Below are 19673 nucleotides of genomic sequence, written 5' to 3'. Positions count from 1 at the left end.
TCCTGTGTCATTCTTTAGTGTTTATCTCAACCTCAAACCTTCTACACCAGCATTCTTCAATGCAAGGCTTGAGGGTCAGTGACTGGGCCTGCCCATTCAGACTCAGATTCTTCCCTCTCTCCTTAAAGAGTAGTAAAATTCCAGAACCCCCCAAAATAGCAACATTTCAGAATCTCAAAAGAATAGCAACATTACAGAATCTCAAAGAGTAAGCAAGATTCCGGAACCCCAAAGAGTAGCAATATTCTAGAACCTCAAAGAGTAAGCACAATTCCAGAACCCCAAAGAGTAGCAACATTCCAGAACCCCAAAGAGTAGCAACATTCCAGAACCCCAAAGAGTAGCAACATTCCAGAACTCCAAAGAGTAGCAACATTCCAGAATCTCAAAGAGTAAGCAAGATTCCGGAACCCCAAAGAGTAGCAATATTCTAGAACCTCAAAGAGTAAGCACAATTCCAGAACCCCAAAGAGTAGCAACATTCCAGAACCCCAAAGAGTAGCAACATTCCAGAACCCCAAAGAGTAGCAACATTCCAGAACTCCAAAGAGTAGCAACATTCCAGAATCTCAAAGAGTAAGCAAGATTCTGGAACCCCAAAGAGTAGCAATATTCTAGAACCTCAAAGAGTAAGCACAATTCCAGAACCCCAAAGAGTAGCAACATTCCAGAATCTCAGAGTAAGCAAGATTCCAGAACCCCAAAAAGTAGCAACATTCCAGAACCTTAAAGAGTAAGCACGATTCCAGAACCCCAAAGAGTAGCAAAATTCCAGAATTTCAAAGAGTAAGCAAGATTCCGGAACCCCAAAGAGTAGCAACATTCCAGAACCTCAAAGAGTATGCACGATTCCGGAACCCCAAAGAGTAGCAACATTCCAGAATCTCAAAGAGTAAGCAAGATTCCGGGACCCCAAAGAGTAAGCATGATTCCGGAACTCCAAAGAGTAGCAACATTCCAGGATCTCAAAGAGCAAGCAAGATTCTGGAACTTCAAAGAGTAGCAACATTCCAGGATCTCAAAAAGCAAGCAAGATTCCGGAACTCCAAAGAGTAGCGACATTCCAGGATCTCAAAGAGCAAGCAAGATTCTGGAATCCCAAAGAGTAGCAACATTCCAGAATCTCAAAGAGTAAGCAAGATTCCGGAACTCCAAAGAGTAGCAACATTCCAGGATCTCAAAGAGCAAGCAAGATTCTGGAACTCCAAAGAGTAGCAACATTCCAGGATCTCAAAGAGCAAGCAAGATTCCGGAACCCCAAAGAGTAGCAACATTCCAGAATCTCAAAGAGTAAGCAAGATTCCGGAACTCCAAAGAGTAGCAACATTCCAGGATCTCAAAGAGCAAGCAAGATTCCGGAACCCCAAATAGTAGCATGGGGACAGAATTTGTCACCTTCTCCGTCCCTGCGGATAACCACAGGAAACCATCCCGTGTCATTCTTTTGGTCTTTTTCAACTTTTTCGCAAATCTTTAAAAACTATTTTATTTGCTAAACACTTAGGAAATCTGCCACACTAATATTTTGTGACTGTTATTTTCTTTTTTTTCTCCTTCATATTTCTTTTAGTTTCTGTTAATCGAGTCGAGCTCCATTTTGATTGAAGACCCAGTATAGAAAGCTAAGTTTTAGTTTACTTTAGTGTCTGTCTCAAGCTCAGTCCTTCTACACCAGCATTCTTCAATACAAGGCTTGAGGGTCACTGGCTGGGCCCATTCGTACTCTGATTCTTCTCTCTCTCCTTAAAGAATGACATGGAGATGGTTTCCTGCTGCTATCTGCGGGGATGGGAACGGTGATGAATTTTGTCACCGTGTCATTCTGTAGTGGCAGGTACAACTATGGCCTCCCTTCTAGATGGGCCACTTTGGTCTGCCATCATTTGCTATATTACTATTTGACCACTTGTTTTTCATTCTGTTTTGGGGGTGGTCTCAGGACAAGAACGTTTGGCTCTCTCTCATAGACATGCTGAGGAAGAAGGACCAGCTGCCTGTTGTGGCCTTCACCTTCTCACGGAACCGTTGTGATGAGAACGCTAGCATGCTGACTACCGTCGACTTGACCACTAGTGCTGAGAAGAGTGAGATCCACATTTTCTTCCAGAAATGCATTTCCAGGTTAAAGGGCACGGACAGACAGCTACCTCAGGTACTTATTCGTTTGACTCTATATTTAGCACCCACAGGGTTCAGTTTTCAAGAAGTATGTGTGTCTGGGTCAAAGGTCATCCAACAGGAAATTAACTGAAAATGCATTGCTGTACAAAGTTCTGCTTTCAGGGGGTGCTTTTTTCAAGATAAGTCCCCCATCAGGAAATGGATGTATCTCTCACAGTCCTACTTCCTGTTAGTGGTGTGGTTGGCTTAGAGATGTAAATCTTTTAATTTGTATTTCAACTGAAGTATCATCTGACAGGAAGTTAACACTAAAAGAGAGTGGACCTGAAGGCAACAAAGTTGCTGTGAGGTCTTCACACTCAGGGAAGTGAATTCCAGGGTTAAAGGTCATATTATAGGAACTAAATCCTAAATGCTTTTCCCTCTGCCCTGGTGTCTGTCCCAGTGATTATTTGGGTCTCTCACCTCCCCCTCCCCCCCCTCAACAGTTTTCTGTAATTGCTTCAGTTGAACTGATTTTGCATCCTCTCAGGTGCTTCACATGGTAGAACTTCTGAAGCGGGGGATTGGTGTTCACCACAGCGGGATCCTGCCAATCCTGAAGGAGGTTATTGAAATGCTGTTCAGCAGGGGGCTAGTAAAGGTAAGGATCCATGTTGGCCGAACTCTCAGCAGGGGTGGGGGTGGGGGGTGAAAACTAGCAATCAACCTACCAGCATTTCTCTCTGGAACTCAACTGGCTGCCTGTGGAGTTGGGAATAGGCGGTGAAAGTTGCCATGGAGAGATCATCGGGTACCAAGAGCAAGGGGGCCATGGTGGGCTCTACAGAACTCATAAAAGGAAGGGAGGGGCATCATGGGAACACAGAGCACCAGTAAATCAGGGTTATAAGGAAGAAGAGGGGAATTATGGGAGCAGCAGCAGGGATATCATAAGAAGCTACAAAGCAGCTGTGAAGAGGAGGTATAAAGACATGAAGGGGCATCACTGGAAGACAACAGACGTAAAGGGGATGTATAAGAACAGAAGAGCATCATGGGGAGGTCATAGGGCAGCCTCTGTTAATTTTCAAAACTGTTGCACCTTCCTTCATATCTACTGGCTGGGTAGGAGTGATGCTATTTTCTCTTCTCTTGCCACACAGATCCTATTTGCCACAGAGACATTTGCCATGGGGGTGAACATGCCCGCCAGAACTGTGGTCTTTGACTCCATTCGCAAGCACGATGGGACCAACTTCCGTGACCTTGTACCAGGTGAGGGTGAAGGGAGATTATATCGTGGGGTAGGATCCTGCTGCTCCCCCTCCCCCCACCATCCATACCCTTTCTGTCTATAAGAGGTGACTTCTTTCCTTTCCTCGATCCCAGCAATACCTGAGATATAGAAATAGTTACACAACTGGGAGACACTTCCTCCCTGTGAGATCCCATGGGCCCCCTGAGAAGGATATATCACGGCAGTCTGGTATGAGCTTCTAAAGTGTCAAGAGAGGAGCGGATTCCCCAAGAGCCTAACACTCATTGCCCACATAACCCACTCAGCATAGAATGAAAACAGGAGTTTGGAAAATACGTTGCCTCTCACTCCCCTTTTGATCCATGTGTATACTTTTTTTTTTTTGATCCATGGAATTCCAGGTGAGTACATCCAGATGGCTGGCAGGGCTGGACGCCGAGGATTGGACACCACCGGCATGGTCATTATCCTCTGTAAAGCTCAAGTACCAGAGATGTCTGATCTTCACAAGATGATGCTGGTAAGCATGTGATGCACACCCATTAACCCTCGTTCTGTCTATTGGCCAAGTTTCCATCTCTTCTACCACCCCCACAAAAATCTATCCATTTGTTTAGCCAGTCATTCTCCCGTTACCTCTAACAAACTTCATTCATTAATTATGCCATCCTTGTAGTCAAATCATCCTCCATCTGTCTGCTCAAAACACTGGCTATTTCTCATCTTTCTGCCAATCGATGGTAAGCTATTATCCAATGACTTTATCCAACTGTTGAGCATACATTTACCAAGTTATTGGCATTCAGCAGGGAAGACGCAAAGGAACGAGGGACCTATAGGATCAGTAACTCTACAGTGATGTAGAGAATGAAACAGGGACAAATTTTTATCCCTCCCCGCAGGAACTCAATTTCCCTGTCCTGTCCCCGTGAGTTTTGTCGCTGTCCCTGTCCCTGCCCCATTCCTGTAAGCTCTGCATTAACCACACAAGCCTCAAACACTTATGATTTTAAAGTGTTTGAGGCTTGTGCAGATGAAGACAGAGATTGCAGGAATGGGGCAAGGACAGGAAAATAACTTGCCGGGATGGGACGGAAAAATGAGTTCCCGCGAGGAGGGGGAAAAATTTGTCCCAGTGTCATTCTCTACAGTGATGTTCAGAGGAATAGAATGAGTGCTTTAAAGGGGTAAATCACCAAGAGAATAAGCTAATATCTAGATAGACTGATGGATGATAATTGCAAAAATAACAGGAGATTGGTCAATAGATGGATAGTCAATAGCTGGTCAGACTAATAGAACAGTGGCCAATGGTTGGATAGAAAGGGGATAGCCAATAGTTGTAGTTCATTGGTCAGTAGGTGGTTGGAAGAAAGACTGATGGTTGGACAAAGTAGTAGAAAGTTGGTAAATAGTTACATAATATTACATGGACAGACCAACAGAAAGTTGGTTATGATTGAGTAGCGTAAGAAGTTGGTCAGTATTTGAATAGATTGATGTTCGATGCTTGGATAGAATAATACAAGGATGACTGATAGTTGGGCAGATGGATGGTTGATGGACAGAGTAATAGTGGAATAGGTGATGGTTGGACAAAGTACCAGAAAGACGCTCAATAGGAAAATTCCTGATGGTTGGATAGCACAAGAAGAGGATGGCTAGAGGTTGTAGAGGTTGTAGAGGTTGACGAGAGTGTTCAAGCCCTGGACTCCTTTGCTGATTTTCATCTGTTTGCTTCCCCCTCTTTGTGGGAGGGGGCTGGTGGGATCCATCTTTTAGGGACGTCCGATGCAACTGCAGTCCCAGTTCCGCCTGACCTACACCATGATCCTGAATTTGCTGCGTGTGGAGGCTCTCCGTGTGGAGGACATGATGAAGCGAAGTTTCTCGGAGTTCCACACCAGGAAGGATACTAAGGTACAAAATCTTACACACTATATTCATTCAAGCCATGCTTAGTTTGTCACTAGGAAGCAAGCATGCACTCCCCTATGAATCTGTGTGTGTGTGTGTGTTAGGGTATAATTTTACCATTTTCACAAAGTTTTTAATCTAATCTCGACATTTGTAACTTGTTTAATCAACATATGAGAAGCTCAAATGTGAATTTCATTTCCCCACCAGTTAAAGTACGTAGGCAGCTGCATTGCACAATCTTTCCCCATAACTGATTGCTAAACTTCAACTCTGTTGGTACTACTCAATCTGTAACATTTTTAATCATTGTAAACCGCATAGAACTTCACGGTCCTGCATTATATAAACTGTTATTATTATTATTAGAATAAGGTCCAAAGTGGCATACAATATGTGAAATGATACAATAATAATATTAAACCAATATGTAGTGATCTTCTGAAGTAAATTTTGGTCTGAATTCTTATGAATGTTATAGATCTGGGATCCTAAATCTGAAATTCAGAATTTAAATTCTGGAATTTCCTGAATTTTTCTCTGAGAGTTTTGGTATTCTGAGCTGTGATTTAAAAAATGGGAATTTCAAGTCTCTTTACTAAGGACTCTCCTTATTGAAAAAGAGGTTTTCTTGAAAAAGAACAGATTTTTGAGGAAGAGTATTGAAGAAACTTGACAGGTTGTGAATTTGAGTGAATGGGTTCCTGGATTGGTGCTGTATTGAAGAACCTACTAGAGAATGACACGGTGACAAAATTCATCACCGTTCCCGTCCCCGCGGATAACCGCGGGAAACTGTCTTCGTGTCATTCTTTAAGGAGAGAGGGAAGAATCAGAGTATGAATGGCCACAACCACTGACCCTCAAGCTTTGCTTTGAAGAATGCTGGTGTAGAAGGACAGAGGACGAAATAGACACTAGAAAATGGCATGGGATTATTTCCCGCGGTTATCCACGGGGACGGGGACGGTAATGAATTTTGTCACCGTGTGGTTCCCTAGAACCTACCAAGGCTAGTTTAGTCAGGGAATTAAAAGTTTTAGTAAAATTGAGGTTCCTAAGAAAAGAGAATCTGAAAATTATCTATTTATTTTAAATTTATTTAGAAAAAGGATGTTTAAGGTATCCTGAGAAACTTAGGAACACCTGATGTTTCCCTGAACAAGTTCAAATCCTGTCCATGACACCATTTCTCCAACGTGCCCTCTTTCTTCAAGAGCTTACTCTGCATCACATTCACTAGATGTTTGGTTTTGAATTGTCACGGTGACCAAAATGGCACCTCAGAGTCATTTGGAGGAAAAAGTCCCTTTACAGGAAAAACTAACCTCATCTCAGCTCCTCAAAGAAACTGAGAGGAATTTAAATTGTGACTAAACAAAGTTCTCCTAATGAGACTGGAGGGGGGGGGCCTCTTCTACAAAACTGTGTTAGGGGGTTTTAGCACAGAGAGCCGCGCTGCACCCGATGCTCATTGAGTTCCCCGCGCGGTTTTGTAGAAGAGGGAGTAGATGTTACACTAATATACAGGTGTTGCGATATTGATGTTACCTAAAGATAAATTTTAAGTTAAGTAATCGTTAGTGAAATATTTGCCAAATACATTCCTAAACTTTTGGAAAAAAGAGAAGAATGTTGTTTTACATCTAGTGCAAATTATTCGAGGAAAAATGCTTGATAGCGAATCTTCTAATAGTTTTCTGTTGGGTTTGGTTTTTTTTTTTTAAATAATGAATCCCTTAATTGGTCCATTGTTTGCTTTTTTCTGTATATTTTGGCTAGTTTTTGATATCACAAAAAGCTCAAAGTAGGGTTTGCCCATTGTTCTCTCAGGGGCCTTTTATCCACCAAGAATCTTCAGCCTAGTCTCATGTAACCATCTCTAAAAATTTTTTATTTTTTTATGTATTCATTTTTGAATTCTTACAACAAGTGAATTAAACATAATACAACCAATTTCCATAAATCATATATCACTTGTATTTACAAACAAATAATCTTGTAAGATAAAATAAATACCCCCCTTTTTATCAATATTCCTAATTCCATATGATATACATTTCCCACCCCATCCCCACATATCTGCTACCCATGTGCTAAGATATGCGATCATTAGAATAATTAGTCAATGGTTCCCATATTTTTTTAAAATTATAAAGATTCCCTTGTTGTAACGCTAACATCTTTTCCATCTTATATATGTGACAAATTGAATTCCACCAAAATGTATAATTTAATTTAGTATAATCTTTCCAATTTTGAGTAATTTATTGCATGGCGACCCCTGTCAATATTAATAATAACTTGTTATTATTTGCAGAAATCGGACTCTGAGTTCTCATTGCTGTACCAAATAATATAGTGTCATATGAGAGTCCTACATGGTTTTCTAATAATTTATTAATTTGGGGCCAAATTAGTTTCCAAAAAGCATTTACACAGGGACAAAAATAAATAAAATGATCTAACGTCCCAACTTCTAATCTACAATGCCAGCATCTATTGGATCTAGTGCTATCTAACTTTTGTAAACGCGTAGGGGTCCAAAAAATTCTATGTAACAAAAACATCCACGTTTGACTCATAGATGCTGACCTTGTAGACCTTAATCTCCAGGACCAAAATCGTGGCCATTGAGACGCAGCATCTCTAAAATTTTATGGTTTTAGTTCTGCTATCTCACTTTCGAGACGCTTCTTTTTTGGCAGCGATTCTTGGCGTGCTAAACAAACAGGCACTTGTTTTTACCTTCATTTTGTGCAGTATTCTTTATACCTTATTTACCATGGACCCTTGACGAAGGCTTGTTGTCCAAAACACGGACCGAGTCGGGTCCCTTGGTTGGTAAAAAAGGTTTTATATTACTGCATTTTAACTTTGGTATAATAAATTTTGCCTGTATCTTGTACATAGTCTGCAGTTTTTGTTTGGTTTTCCTTTTGGTGGCTTCACTGCAGATTTGGTTGGATTTTTTTCTTGTTGCTCAGTACTGCTATCTGTCTCATCTTTTTGTGTGACCCCCCAATGCCAGGAAGTTCTTCTTTATCCAACGTGTGGTGGACACCTGGAATGCGCTTCCAGAGGACGTAATAGGGCAGAGCACGGTACTGGGGTTCAAGAAAGGATTGGACAACTTCCTGCTGGAAAAGGGGATAGAGGGGTAGAGATAGAGGATTACTGCACAGGTCCTGGACCTGTTGGGCCGCCGTGTGGGCACGATGGACCTCAGGTCTGACCCAGCGGAGGCATTGCTTATGTTCTTATGTTCAAAGCGGTAGCAGTGATTGTATTAGTCCTGTTTTTCTCTTGCTTTCTCTCTAGATCTATGAGCACAAGATATCGGCGCTCACACAGACGCTTTCTGGCATGGCAGAAGTGGAGTGCACAGGGCAGCTAAGTGACCTGGAGCAGTACTTCACGGTAGTCAGGGAGTTACAATACACCCGTGATGCTATCCAGGTGAGACAACAGTGAATGCAAAGGACGGACAGCCAAAACCTTGTGTGTCTGGGAATGTTCATTTGAACAGTTTGGCCGTTTTTTTTGTCGCTGAGGCAAAGTTGCATAATGTGCACACTTAGAAAAGGGTGCGAGCGATTTGGAAACGGTTGCACTCTTTCCGAAAGAGTTGCTCATGGAAAAAGAGTGAACATGACATTTATTTATTCAGTTTTCTATACCGTTCTCCCAAGGGAGTTTGTAACAGTTTACATGACTTTATTTAGGTACTAAAGCATTTTTCCCTGTCCCAGCAGGTTCACAATCTGTCTAATATACCTGAGGCAATGGGGGGATTAAGTGACCTGCCCAGGGTCACAAGGAGCAGCGTGGGATTTGAACCCACAACCTCAGGGTGCTGAGGATGTAGCTTTAACCACTAATCTAATCTTTAGCCTTATATACCGGGTCATTCCCCTAAGGGACTCGAATCAGTTAACAAAACTTAACTTAAAGAAACATTAATAAACAGTAATAAGTTCAAAGAATATGTATTTTTGGTTGTTGGTTTGTTTGTTTTTTTAATTCTTTATTCATTTTAAATACATCATCAAGTGTAACAAATTATATCAATATATCACAACATGTATCACTTGAAAATCTTACATAATCATAAAATATAAAAATTATCCCCCCTCCCACCCAATCTTCTTCAAGTACAACCAATAACCTAATTCAAATAAAAACAAATTTATTAAAAACAATCAAATTTTCTCCCCCCATCTCCCTCCAATAAAAAAATATATATCTACCAACAGAAAAATGATGTTCACTCATTGCAATAACTTTCTAATGGCCCCCAGATCTTTTTAAAATTATCATAACTACCTTTCTGCAAAAGAATATGTATTTTTGCATTTGATACAATATCACACATTTACATGGGTGACGAAGAAAAAAGGTCACCCCTAGAGCTATAACTCCTGGTTTTAACAACAAAAATTCACGTCAACATTTTTGTGTCAATGGGTCGCCTGAAAAAAAGGAGGAGAGAGATGAATACTCTGATTGTTTGACCTCCTAGCTCAGCCTATACAATCTTTAGTCTTGTAGTTTGTCATTCTTTATTATAGTTTTTGCCGATTCTGCATCTTGGTTTAATGAGGACTTGAGTTAAAGTTAAGCTATATATATTTGTGTTATGATAGCAGATATTAATCTGCTTTGTATTGCATTTTGCATTGTATTTTATTTTATTTTTTTTTATAAATCTTTATTCATTTTCAAATATTACAAGTGTATAATAATCAATCAGAAATATTTTTAACTAATCACTTGACAATCTCATTTTGCATTGTATTTTATTTTCAGCTTTACTCGATATGTTAATTGAAAAATGATAAATAAATAAATAATAATTTTAAAAAAACCAGTAATAAGACAAGAAAAAGTCAGTAAATATCAACATTCAGTCATCGACCACTGCTCCATACACTCCCCCCTTTTCATGTTCTGCTTGTTGTCAGGTTGTCGGGTTCCCATATTACAATCAACAGCCCATCTCTGTTCAGTACCCACATTATGGTATCTTCCTGCTTCTTAGAAACAATTAAAAAGATAAGAGAGAAAAAATTCAAAAATTAAAAAAAAAAAAAGTCATGGTGATAAAAAGTTAATTTTATTTTTTTTCATCGTTGGTATGTCAATGGTAGGTGGATCAAACCCTATCTCCCAGAAACAGACTGCCCAACTGCTATAAGCCTACTTACTCTCTGGACCAGACTACTGCAACTCCCTATTCAATGGCATTGCTGCAAGAGATCTAAAACGCCTCCAAAAAGTCCAGAACTCAGCAATTTGACTCCTATACAACCTCAGCTACCATGACCCCATTCCTCCAGCGCTCTATGCAGCTCATTGGTTATCAGTCAAAAGCGATGCATCTTCAAAGCCCTGGTCATGACACACAAGAGATTCTACCAACAAACCCCAGCCTACATAGCATCCAAGCTACGCCTATACACCCCTAACCGCCCCCTCCGCTCCAAAGCAGATCAAAGACTCAGCATTCCCGCAAGGAGATCCCTCCGAATGAGTACGGCGTACAAAAGATCCTACAGCCATTTCCTACCTCAGCTATGGAACTGACTACCCACACAGATCAGGTCGCAAGACTCACTAATGGCCTTCCGCAGAGCAAGTAAAGACCTTCCTCTTCCGCCAATCGGGCCATTAAAAACTGCCTCCTCGATATACTTCTCCTAGTACTCTTCGCTATGACCAGTCTGGTCTCTAGAATAAGCTCTGTTATTGTCTACTGTAACCTATTTGTTGTCATGACTAGTCTGTGTTCAAACGATTGTGAATGTCTACTTGTAACCCGTTCTGAGCTTCTGAGAGAACAGGATAGAAATCAAAATAAATAAATAGGCAGATGGATGCACAGGCTATGGATTTCCTGGTTGAACTGCTTCATTGGGAGTTGGAAGCAGCAGAGGAGGGCAGGATTGGGGAATACCCAGAATTCTTTGCACTGACTACCTTTAGCTCATAGCTATAATGGGAGTCTACGACCACTGTCCGTAACCAGGGAAAGAAGACTCTTCATCCCTAATCTGTCTCTGCCTCTCCTTTGCTTTCTCCCCTTTCAGAGGAAGGTTATGGAATCTGTGAATGGACTTAAAGCTTTGTCAGTGGGTCGTGTGGTGGTTGTCTTGAACCAGAAGCACAAGAACGCCCTGGGAGCCATCCTACAGGTAATAAAGACAGCGATAACTAATGGGGGTGTGAACTGAGGCCCGTTCTCCTTGTAACAAAGTTCATACCACAGTAGCCACAGCATAACTCTCCCATCCCCCTTAGAAGATCAGACCAGTGGCGCCGTCTTGGTGAGGGCGCAGGCACCCGTCCTCCTCCCCACTGGCTGCACGTGCGCACCGCTTATCTTCCCCCATACCTTTTTAATGTCCCTTGCGCCAGCAGCAACCCCTAAGTTGCTGTCACGCCAGCGTCGGCTCTTCCTCTGACGTCGCTTCCTGGACTCACGCCAAGGAGGCGACGTCAGAGGAAGCGCCAATGCTGGCGCGGCAGCAGCTTGGGGGTTGCTGCTGGCGCCAGGAATGTTAAAGAGGTGTGGGGGGAGGTAAGCAGCGCATATGCGCAGCGGGGGAGGGGTGCCACTGCCCCAGGCGCCTCTCACCCTTGCTACGCCACTGGATCAGATAGCAGTAGATTAGAAATGGCAGCTGCTTGCCTGTTGCCCGTGGGTGGAATGAGGGTGGCATTAGAGCAGGTGGATAGGGATACAAAAAAAAAAATCTTGACGGCGGGGGAGGGGGGATGGACAGTGGAGAGAGTGTTAATAGAGAAAGAGTGGAGCCTCAGTGGAGGGTATCTAAATCAGACTTGTCCATGTTTCTTATCCTGAGCCACGAGAAGGCAAACATATCCCTAAAAATATGCGCCGGAGTGATTTGCACGGGCATGCAGATCGCTCTCGTGCTTATTCATTAGTGATACCCTGAAAAGCTGGCCCACCTGCAGTCTTCGAAGACTGAACTTGGACAAGCCTGGATTAGACAGAAAAGAACCAGGTGGAGAGGGGCGGAGTTGTGGGGGGGGGGGGAGAAGAAAGAAACGCCAGGCTCTGGTAGTTGGGGTGGAGGGAGAGAGGAAAAGGCACTGGTGAGGTTGGGGAGAGAAGAGGAAGGCATTTGAGAATTCTAGGGAAAAGAGCAGACACACTTATACACCGGATAGATAATCAATGTCAGATGCTGGCTACTTTCTCATTGCTGTCTTGCACAGGTCTCCTCAGATGCGGCCAACCGGACCTTCACAACATTGGTGCTTTGCGAGAAGAAGCAGGAGGATGATGGAGAGGTCCAGGTGGGGGGTAGAGAGGCCCCTCTCCCTGATGAACTTCTGAATAGCAAGCTTTTCCTACCAGAAGGTTTGTGGCCAAGGTTTTGTGGTTCTGAAAGAGCTCAGACCCCTCCCCCTACATGGTTCTAGCATGCCGTGACCTCTAAATCCCGACAGTCCCTCTCATTTCATGCTGCTTCTTCTCCTCTCCTCCAGGGCCCTGTGGTCATGTGGTAGAGAAGCTGCATGCTTCCGACATTACTAGCATCACCACAAGAAACCTCCGCCTCAATGCAGAGAAGATCTTGGATGACTTCAACAAGCGGCAGATTCCCCGCTTCAGGTAAGGCGTAAAAATTCACATACACAGAAGTACCTGATCCTGCTTTTCAGGATATTCACGCGTGTGGGAAGTGGTGAAGAGGAAAACGGCGACAGAATTCAAAAAAGTGTGGGATAAAAATAGAGGATCTCTAGTTAGAAAACAAAGAATGTAAATTAAAGAGCTAAGGCTGGTCTGTGTCCCATATGTAATGATTTGGTGTAGGATTGGGCTGAGGAGGGCATTGATGGGAACTCCACTAACTTGGAACATGAGGATGTTACTGGCCAGACTTTATGGTTGGATAGGCTGGAGTGAGCTTGGACGGCAACTTCAACATTTGGAACCTAGGACAATACCAGGTGGACTTTACAGTCTACGACCCAGAAATATCAAAGAAGAGACAAATTAATTTAATCATGTATTTTTAATGGCTATAACTAATGGGCAGACTGGATGGACCGTTCAGGTCTTTATCTGCCGCCATTTACTACATTACTATGTGTGAGGGAGAGAATAGAGTTTAAGGTGCTCCAGAGAATGCTAGCAGTGCTGTGCTTCACCTGGCCACTAGGAGTCGCTCTTCTCCTGGCCTCTCTGTTTCTGAATACTGGAATAAAAGAGCCACAGCGGGGAAGATAATCTAGGCCTCCTCCTAGTTAGCGGCATGGTGCTCAGAGTGCAGATGCAGAACTGGGAAAGAAACCCGAGATGCTGCAGAGTAACTAGGCAGGGCTTTTCTCCCATCTATTGAACCCCTGTGTCAGGCATGACCCACCCGGCCCTTCAGTCACCACGGCAACGCAAGAGCTCCTACGTCTGCTGGAGTTGAACCCCGGCGGTCTGGCAACCCTGGACCCTGTCAATGACTTGCAACTCAAAGATCTAGATGTGGTGGAGGCCTGCGTTCGCAGGATGAGCCTGGAGGAGGCACTGCGATCCTTCACCTGTGTACACAGCCCTCACTTCAGCACACAGGTATGCGTATATTGAGATGCGCTTAGCACCTGCATAGAAAATGATCTAGGGTAGCTTTTGGGGGGGGGCAGGAGGGCAGTACTGGGGAGTAAATGTGGTACATGGTGAGAGAGTTACCTGGGAGTGTTTCTCAGGGGCAGTGCTGCAGAGGGAATGTTGTATATGGAGGAGTGACTGGCAGGATGTCTCTTAGAGGCGGTGCAGTGGAGGGAGTGTCTACAAGGATGTGGGATGATGTGAGGGTGCCTTTCAGAGTGAGTGTCGCATATGGAGAAGGAGTGACTTGAGGGTGTGTCTCGGGGGGGGGGGGGTCAGTGCTGCTGAGGGAGTAATGTGCATGGAGAGGGAATGACATGGGGGTGTCTCTCAGGGAGCAGTGCAGCGAAGGAGGCGTTTTACATGTGTGGGTGTCTCTTAGGGGCAGTGCTGCAAGAGGAGAGGGGTTCATAGACAACCCCGCGAAAGACAAAAGCGCGCGCCGACAACTGAGCGCAAGACGGAGGTGCGCGCCGAAGAAAATTACAGTTTTTAGGGGATCCGACGGGGGTTTTTGTTGGGGAGCCCCCCCAGTTTACTTAATAGAGATCGCGCCGGCGTTATGGGGGGTTGTAACCGTCCACATTTTACTGTAAACTTAACTTTTTCCCTAAAAACAGGGAAAAAGTGAAGTTTTCAGTAAAATGTGGGGGGTTACAACCCCCCAAACCCCCCACAATGCCCCCACAACGCGGCGCGATCTCTATTAAGTAAAATGGGGGGTTCCCCCCACGCCCCCCCGTCGGAGCCCTAAAAACAGTAATTTTCTGCGGCGCGCACCCCCGCGCTGCGCTCAATTGTCTGGGCGCGCCTTTGTCCCGGCGCGCTTTTGACCTGACACCAGAGGAGAGTGCCTTACAAGGAAATGGGGTGGCTCGGGGAGGTGGCTCTCAGCGACAGGGCTGTTGAGAGAATGTCCTATGTAGAAGATGACCCGGGGTTTCTCTCTCTGGATTAGTACTTCCGCCTGCAAGAGCGAATGAAAATAAAAGATGAGTTGGCCCAGTTCCGTTACCTGATTTCCGACCAGTCGCTGACGCTGCTGCCAGAGTACGAACAGAGAATAAATGTAAATACCTCCTCTCATCCCTGTCGCTCTCCCATTCCTGACAGAATTCCAAACTTGTTATCTATACAAACTGTTTTCTTCTTTTACTCTGTTATTGGCTGTTAGTTCTCCCTCTCAGACTTTTTTTGTCATTCTCCATTGCTCTTCCTTTCATCGGATGTTTTTCCTCTGCTCTTCCCTACCTGCTTCCGGTTCATAGACATCGGCGCGAAAGACAAAGGCGCGCCCGGACAATTGAGCGCAGCGCGGAGGCGCGCGCCACTCAAAATTACTGTTTTTAGGGGCTTCGACGGGGGTTTTTGTTGGGGAACCCCCCCCCCCCCACTTTACTTAATAGACATCGCGCCGGCGTTATGGGGGGTTTGGGGGGTTGTAACCCTCCACATTTTACTGTAAACTTAACTTTTTCCCTAACAACAGGGAAAAAGTGAAGTTTTCAGTAAAATGTGGGGGGTTACAACCCCAAGTAAAGTGGGGGGGTTCCCCCCCAAGCCCCCCCCCCCGTCGGAGCCCTAAAAACAGTAATTTTGAGCGGTGCGCGCCTCCGCGCTGCGCTCAATTGTCTGGGCGCGCCTTTGTCCCGGCGCGCTTTTGACCTGACACCACCTGCTTCCTCCTCCTTTCTAGGTCCTGAAAGCTCTGAATTATGTCGACGGGAACAGTGCAGTGCAGCTGAAGGGCCGCGTGGCCTGCGAGATCAGTAACTATGAGCTCATCGTGACGGAGCTGGTCTTTGAGAACGTTTTGACAGAGCTGAGGCCAGAGGAGATTGTGGCGCTGCTGTCTTGTCTGGTCTTCCAGCAGAAGACACAAGTGGAACCTGAGATTAATGAGACACTAAAGAAGGTGAGGGAAGTGATATAAGTACATCTGCATCGCTGTACTGCAACAGACCTGGTAGAAACCCATAGAGTAGCAACATTCCAGAGCTGAGATTGTGATGTCATAATGCCTCATTCCACCAATGCTTAAGAGCCAACCTCAGCAGTGATGTCACAATGGCTTGATTGTCCTATACTTGGCTCACATAAGAACTGGGACAGAGCGAAGGTCCATCAAGCCCAGTCTCCTGTTTCCAAGTACCTGGCAGAAACCCATAGAGTAGCAACATTCCAGAGCTGAGATTGTGATGTCATAATGCCTCATTCCAACAATGCCTAAGAGCCAACCTCAGCAATGATGTCACAATGGCTCGAACATAAGAGTTGCCATATTGGGACAGACCAAAGGTCCATTAAGCCCAGTATCCTGTTTCCAACAGTGGCCAACCCAGGTCCTAAGTAGTAAAACAGATTTTATGCTGCTTATCTTAGAAATAAGCAGTGGATTTCCCCAAGCTATCTCAATAATGGCTTATCAATTTTCTATTTAGGAACTTGTCCAAACCGTTTTAAACCCTGCTATGCTAACTGCTTTTGCCACATTCTCTGACCACAAATTCCAAAGTTTAGTTACACACCGAGTGAAGAAATATTTTCTTTGATTTGTTTTCCATTTATTACATAGTAGCGTCACTGTGTGCCCTCCTGGTCCTTGTATTTTTTGGAACGAGTACACAAACAATTCATATCTACCCTGTTCTTCGGTTCATAGACGGTGGAGTGCAAGACGTCAGCGCGCTGACAATCCAGCGCCGACAATTCGGCGCAAGACAGAAGCGCGGGGGAAAAAGTAATTTTTAAAGAGCTCCGACGAGGGGTTTGGGGTGGCAACCCCCCACTTTATTGGTTAGTGTTTGCGCTGCTGTTGGAGGGGGGTTCGGGGGGTTGGAAATCTCCATTATAGCAAAAACGGAACTTTTTCTGATTTTTTTCTGGAAAAGTTCCGTTTTCTCTATAATGTGGGAGGGTTTCACCCTCCACACACACCCCCCGCAACAGCAGCGCGAACACTAACCAATAAAGTGGGGGGGTTGCCACCCCAAACCCCCAGTCGGAGCTCTTTAAAAATTATTTTTTCTCCCGCACACTTCTGTCTTCCACCGAATTGTCGGTGCTGGATTGTCGGCGCGCTGTCGTCTGGCACGCGATTATCCCGTCACCTTGTTCTTCCTCATAGTAGAGTCCTTTCATCCCATTTGTTGTTTTGGTCTCCCAGAAATTCTGTGTGCCTTCTCCGATTCTGCTACATATTATTTTTGAAATGCAGCAACCAGAATTACACACAATACAAGGTGCAGTCACACCAGAAAGCGATAACAAAGGGTTTATAATCTCAGTTTTGTTCTCTATTTCCTTCCTAACAATTAAACTAAACCTTACATTTATAGACCGGGTCATCTTCAAATTAAAAAAAACGAAGCTTGACTTGGTTAACAATCATAAGGTGAGCCAGTAATAATAAAACATAACAAAAAATCAGATAAACCTAAATATACAAGTAAAAAAAGAAATTTAAACAGTGAGTTGCTAAATGCTTAGAAAATAAAAAAGATTTTTAGTGCTTTACAAAATAATTGAAGGGCGCAAGTATTTCAATGTATCATCAAGTTTTAGGTTTTTAGGGTTGGTTTGTTTTTTTTTAACTCTCGCACGCACAAATCTTTCCCTTCCTTTGCCCACAGGGAATTCAGCGAATCCGTAGCGAGGCAGCGCGTGTGGCCGTACTTCAGCGCCAGTGTGGGCTGCGTGAGTCCATAGAAGATTATGTGGAGCAGTTCAAGTTTGGGCTGGTGGAGGTGGTTTATGAGTGGGCCCAAGGAGTGGTGAGTCTTACACAATTATCTGTCATAAACCTATCCACCCCTAGCTTGAGCACTGCAGTGCATCGCCACTAACCCCGTGTCTCCTCCCTCAGCCTTTTGCAGAGATAGCCAAGCTAACGGACGTGCAGGAGGGCATTGTCGTGCGCTGCATCCAGAGACTGGACGAGACCTGCCGGGATGTACGGAACGCCGCACGCATCATCGGCGATCCCGTGCTGTATGCGAAGATGGAGGACGCCTCCAACATGATCAAGAGAGACATTGTCTTTGCCGCCAGCTTGTACACGCAGTGAAAGTGCCACAGCTGTTCCGACAGACAACGGTTATTTGGTGTTCATCACTGAAAAAGGAATGCTTATATGCCAGGCAGTCTCGGCGCTGGAATTTTGTGCCTTGTTAAAAAGAGCCAGTTTTTTTGTTCCAGTGCTCTGTTGCCTGGGGAAAAAAGGCTCAACTTGGATTTATCCTGCAGAGTTCCTACACTGAATACCTATTTTTAAAACTCCTGCAGAGTGGCATTGGAAAGCAAAGCTCAGGTTGTGGCACTCTGTGTAGCAGAATGCTACAACCTTCCAGGATCCTCAGCTATTCATCCCATATAAATCAGCTCTGGTAAAGAACCCAGCCAGAGCTTTTCCTTCCATTGTCACTTTGCAGTTTCTGTTTTGTTTAAATGTAATGGATAGGGATCATTTTTACACCTTGAACTTTGACATGAAGGAAGGCATCAAAGCCATCTGTCCTGTTTATATTACTTTCTCCTCAACACCATCCCCTGATCCCCAGCTGTTTGTCTCATTAAACCAACTCGGATTTAAAAAAAACACATCTTGAGCTTTTTATTCCTTTGTCGTGGCACAGTTTCTGAATGGGTTTAAACTTGATGTGAATAGGGATCATTTTTATGCCTGAACTTTATGACTTGGAGAGGGAGGACATCAAAGCCCAAATGTATATGGGATACTTTTTGAGTGGTTTTTTTTTTTTTTCATGGCATGCCTTTCAGGGTGGTAATAAGGACACAAGAGTAAAACTACACACCCAGTACACCGAAGTAAGTTTCAGATGCACCACAATGAAACAGAAGCAAATCAAGACAAAAAAAAAAAGAGAGCCAAAAACTCCTTATCTCATCTCCCTCCCTGCTTTAACACTGGAATAAGATCCCCATTGTCTGTCCCTGCTCTTCTCCACCACCCAGAGGCAACATGGGAGACCTGTGCCAAATCCACAAGGGCTGCTCTGACCTTTGACCCACAGTGTAGGCATCCTTGGTAGTCAAAACATAGTAAAGAAGTCACGATGGAAACGGGTGAATTCCTTGGGGCTACAGTGAGTCTCTGTTTGTTTTGGTGCGTAATCTGTCTTTATAGCTTTGTGCTTTAGTCTCAGCTGCACCGTTTTAACCATTTAAGAAAGCAGGGCACAGAAAAAAGTGAAACCGTACATGTTTCTGCAGAATTAATCATTTTAAGATGTTCCATACACAAATCTATACAAATCCCCAAAGATTAAATGAGCTTTGTATAAGGAAAAATTGGATCTTCTTTAGCACTCTCCAGACCAGTAGAGGTTAACTTTACGATTGGGTATATATCTAATCATGACCAGCAGGTGGAGACTGAAAACAAAACTTTGGGACAGTATATCCTAGCCCCTCCTCTCTATTTCCCTCAGTCTTCTTTCAGTCTCCAGCAGGTGTTGAGTGATCTGTACCCATCTCCCTTGGTAGGGCTGTTGGAATTTGTTTAGAGGTTTATTGTCCCTGTTTTTAGCCGGACGGAGCTTGGACGGACTCTGTTTGGGGGTTCGTCCGACCTCGGGGGTGTCAAACCCGGCGGGTCACGAGCGGGGTCCCTCCCCCCACTTCCTCCACCTCCCCATATTTTTTTAGAGGAGCCTCAGCAGTAAGCCTTGCCCCCTAAATCAAGCAAGGCATATTGCTTCGAGAGCCTGTGGAGTCTGTTCTGTAAAAAAAAAAAAA

The 19673-nt window shown here is 44.2% G+C and overlaps 1 protein-coding gene across 1 annotated transcript in view; it reads left to right on the top strand.

The window, feature by feature from the left end:
• Window positions 1–18507, top strand: part of SKIV2L (Ski2 like RNA helicase) — a 35863-nt gene extending 17356 nt beyond the window's left edge. Inside the window, exons 16-29 of the mRNA XM_033916623.1 lie at window positions 1940–2152; window positions 2654–2764; window positions 3267–3378; window positions 3763–3881; window positions 5144–5281; window positions 8600–8737; window positions 11368–11472; window positions 12524–12668; window positions 12797–12923; window positions 13670–13880; window positions 14875–14985; window positions 15613–15831; window positions 17549–17689; window positions 17782–18507. Of these exons, the coding sequence (XP_033772514.1) occupies window positions 1940–2152; window positions 2654–2764; window positions 3267–3378; window positions 3763–3881; window positions 5144–5281; window positions 8600–8737; window positions 11368–11472; window positions 12524–12668; window positions 12797–12923; window positions 13670–13880; window positions 14875–14985; window positions 15613–15831; window positions 17549–17689; window positions 17782–17982 (2091 nt within the window). The 3' untranslated portion in view covers window positions 17983–18507. The remainder of the gene's footprint in view (window positions 1–1939; window positions 2153–2653; window positions 2765–3266; window positions 3379–3762; window positions 3882–5143; window positions 5282–8599; window positions 8738–11367; window positions 11473–12523; window positions 12669–12796; window positions 12924–13669; window positions 13881–14874; window positions 14986–15612; window positions 15832–17548; window positions 17690–17781) is intronic.
• The last annotated feature ends 1166 nt before the right edge of the window (window positions 18508–19673 follow it).

Source organism: Geotrypetes seraphini, chromosome 12 (assembly GCF_902459505.1).
Source record: "Geotrypetes seraphini chromosome 12, aGeoSer1.1, whole genome shotgun sequence".
NCBI lineage: Eukaryota > Metazoa > Chordata > Amphibia > Gymnophiona > Dermophiidae > Geotrypetes > Geotrypetes seraphini.
Note: the sequence above shows the minus strand (reverse complement) of the source record. Positions and strands in the feature narration are given on the sequence as shown.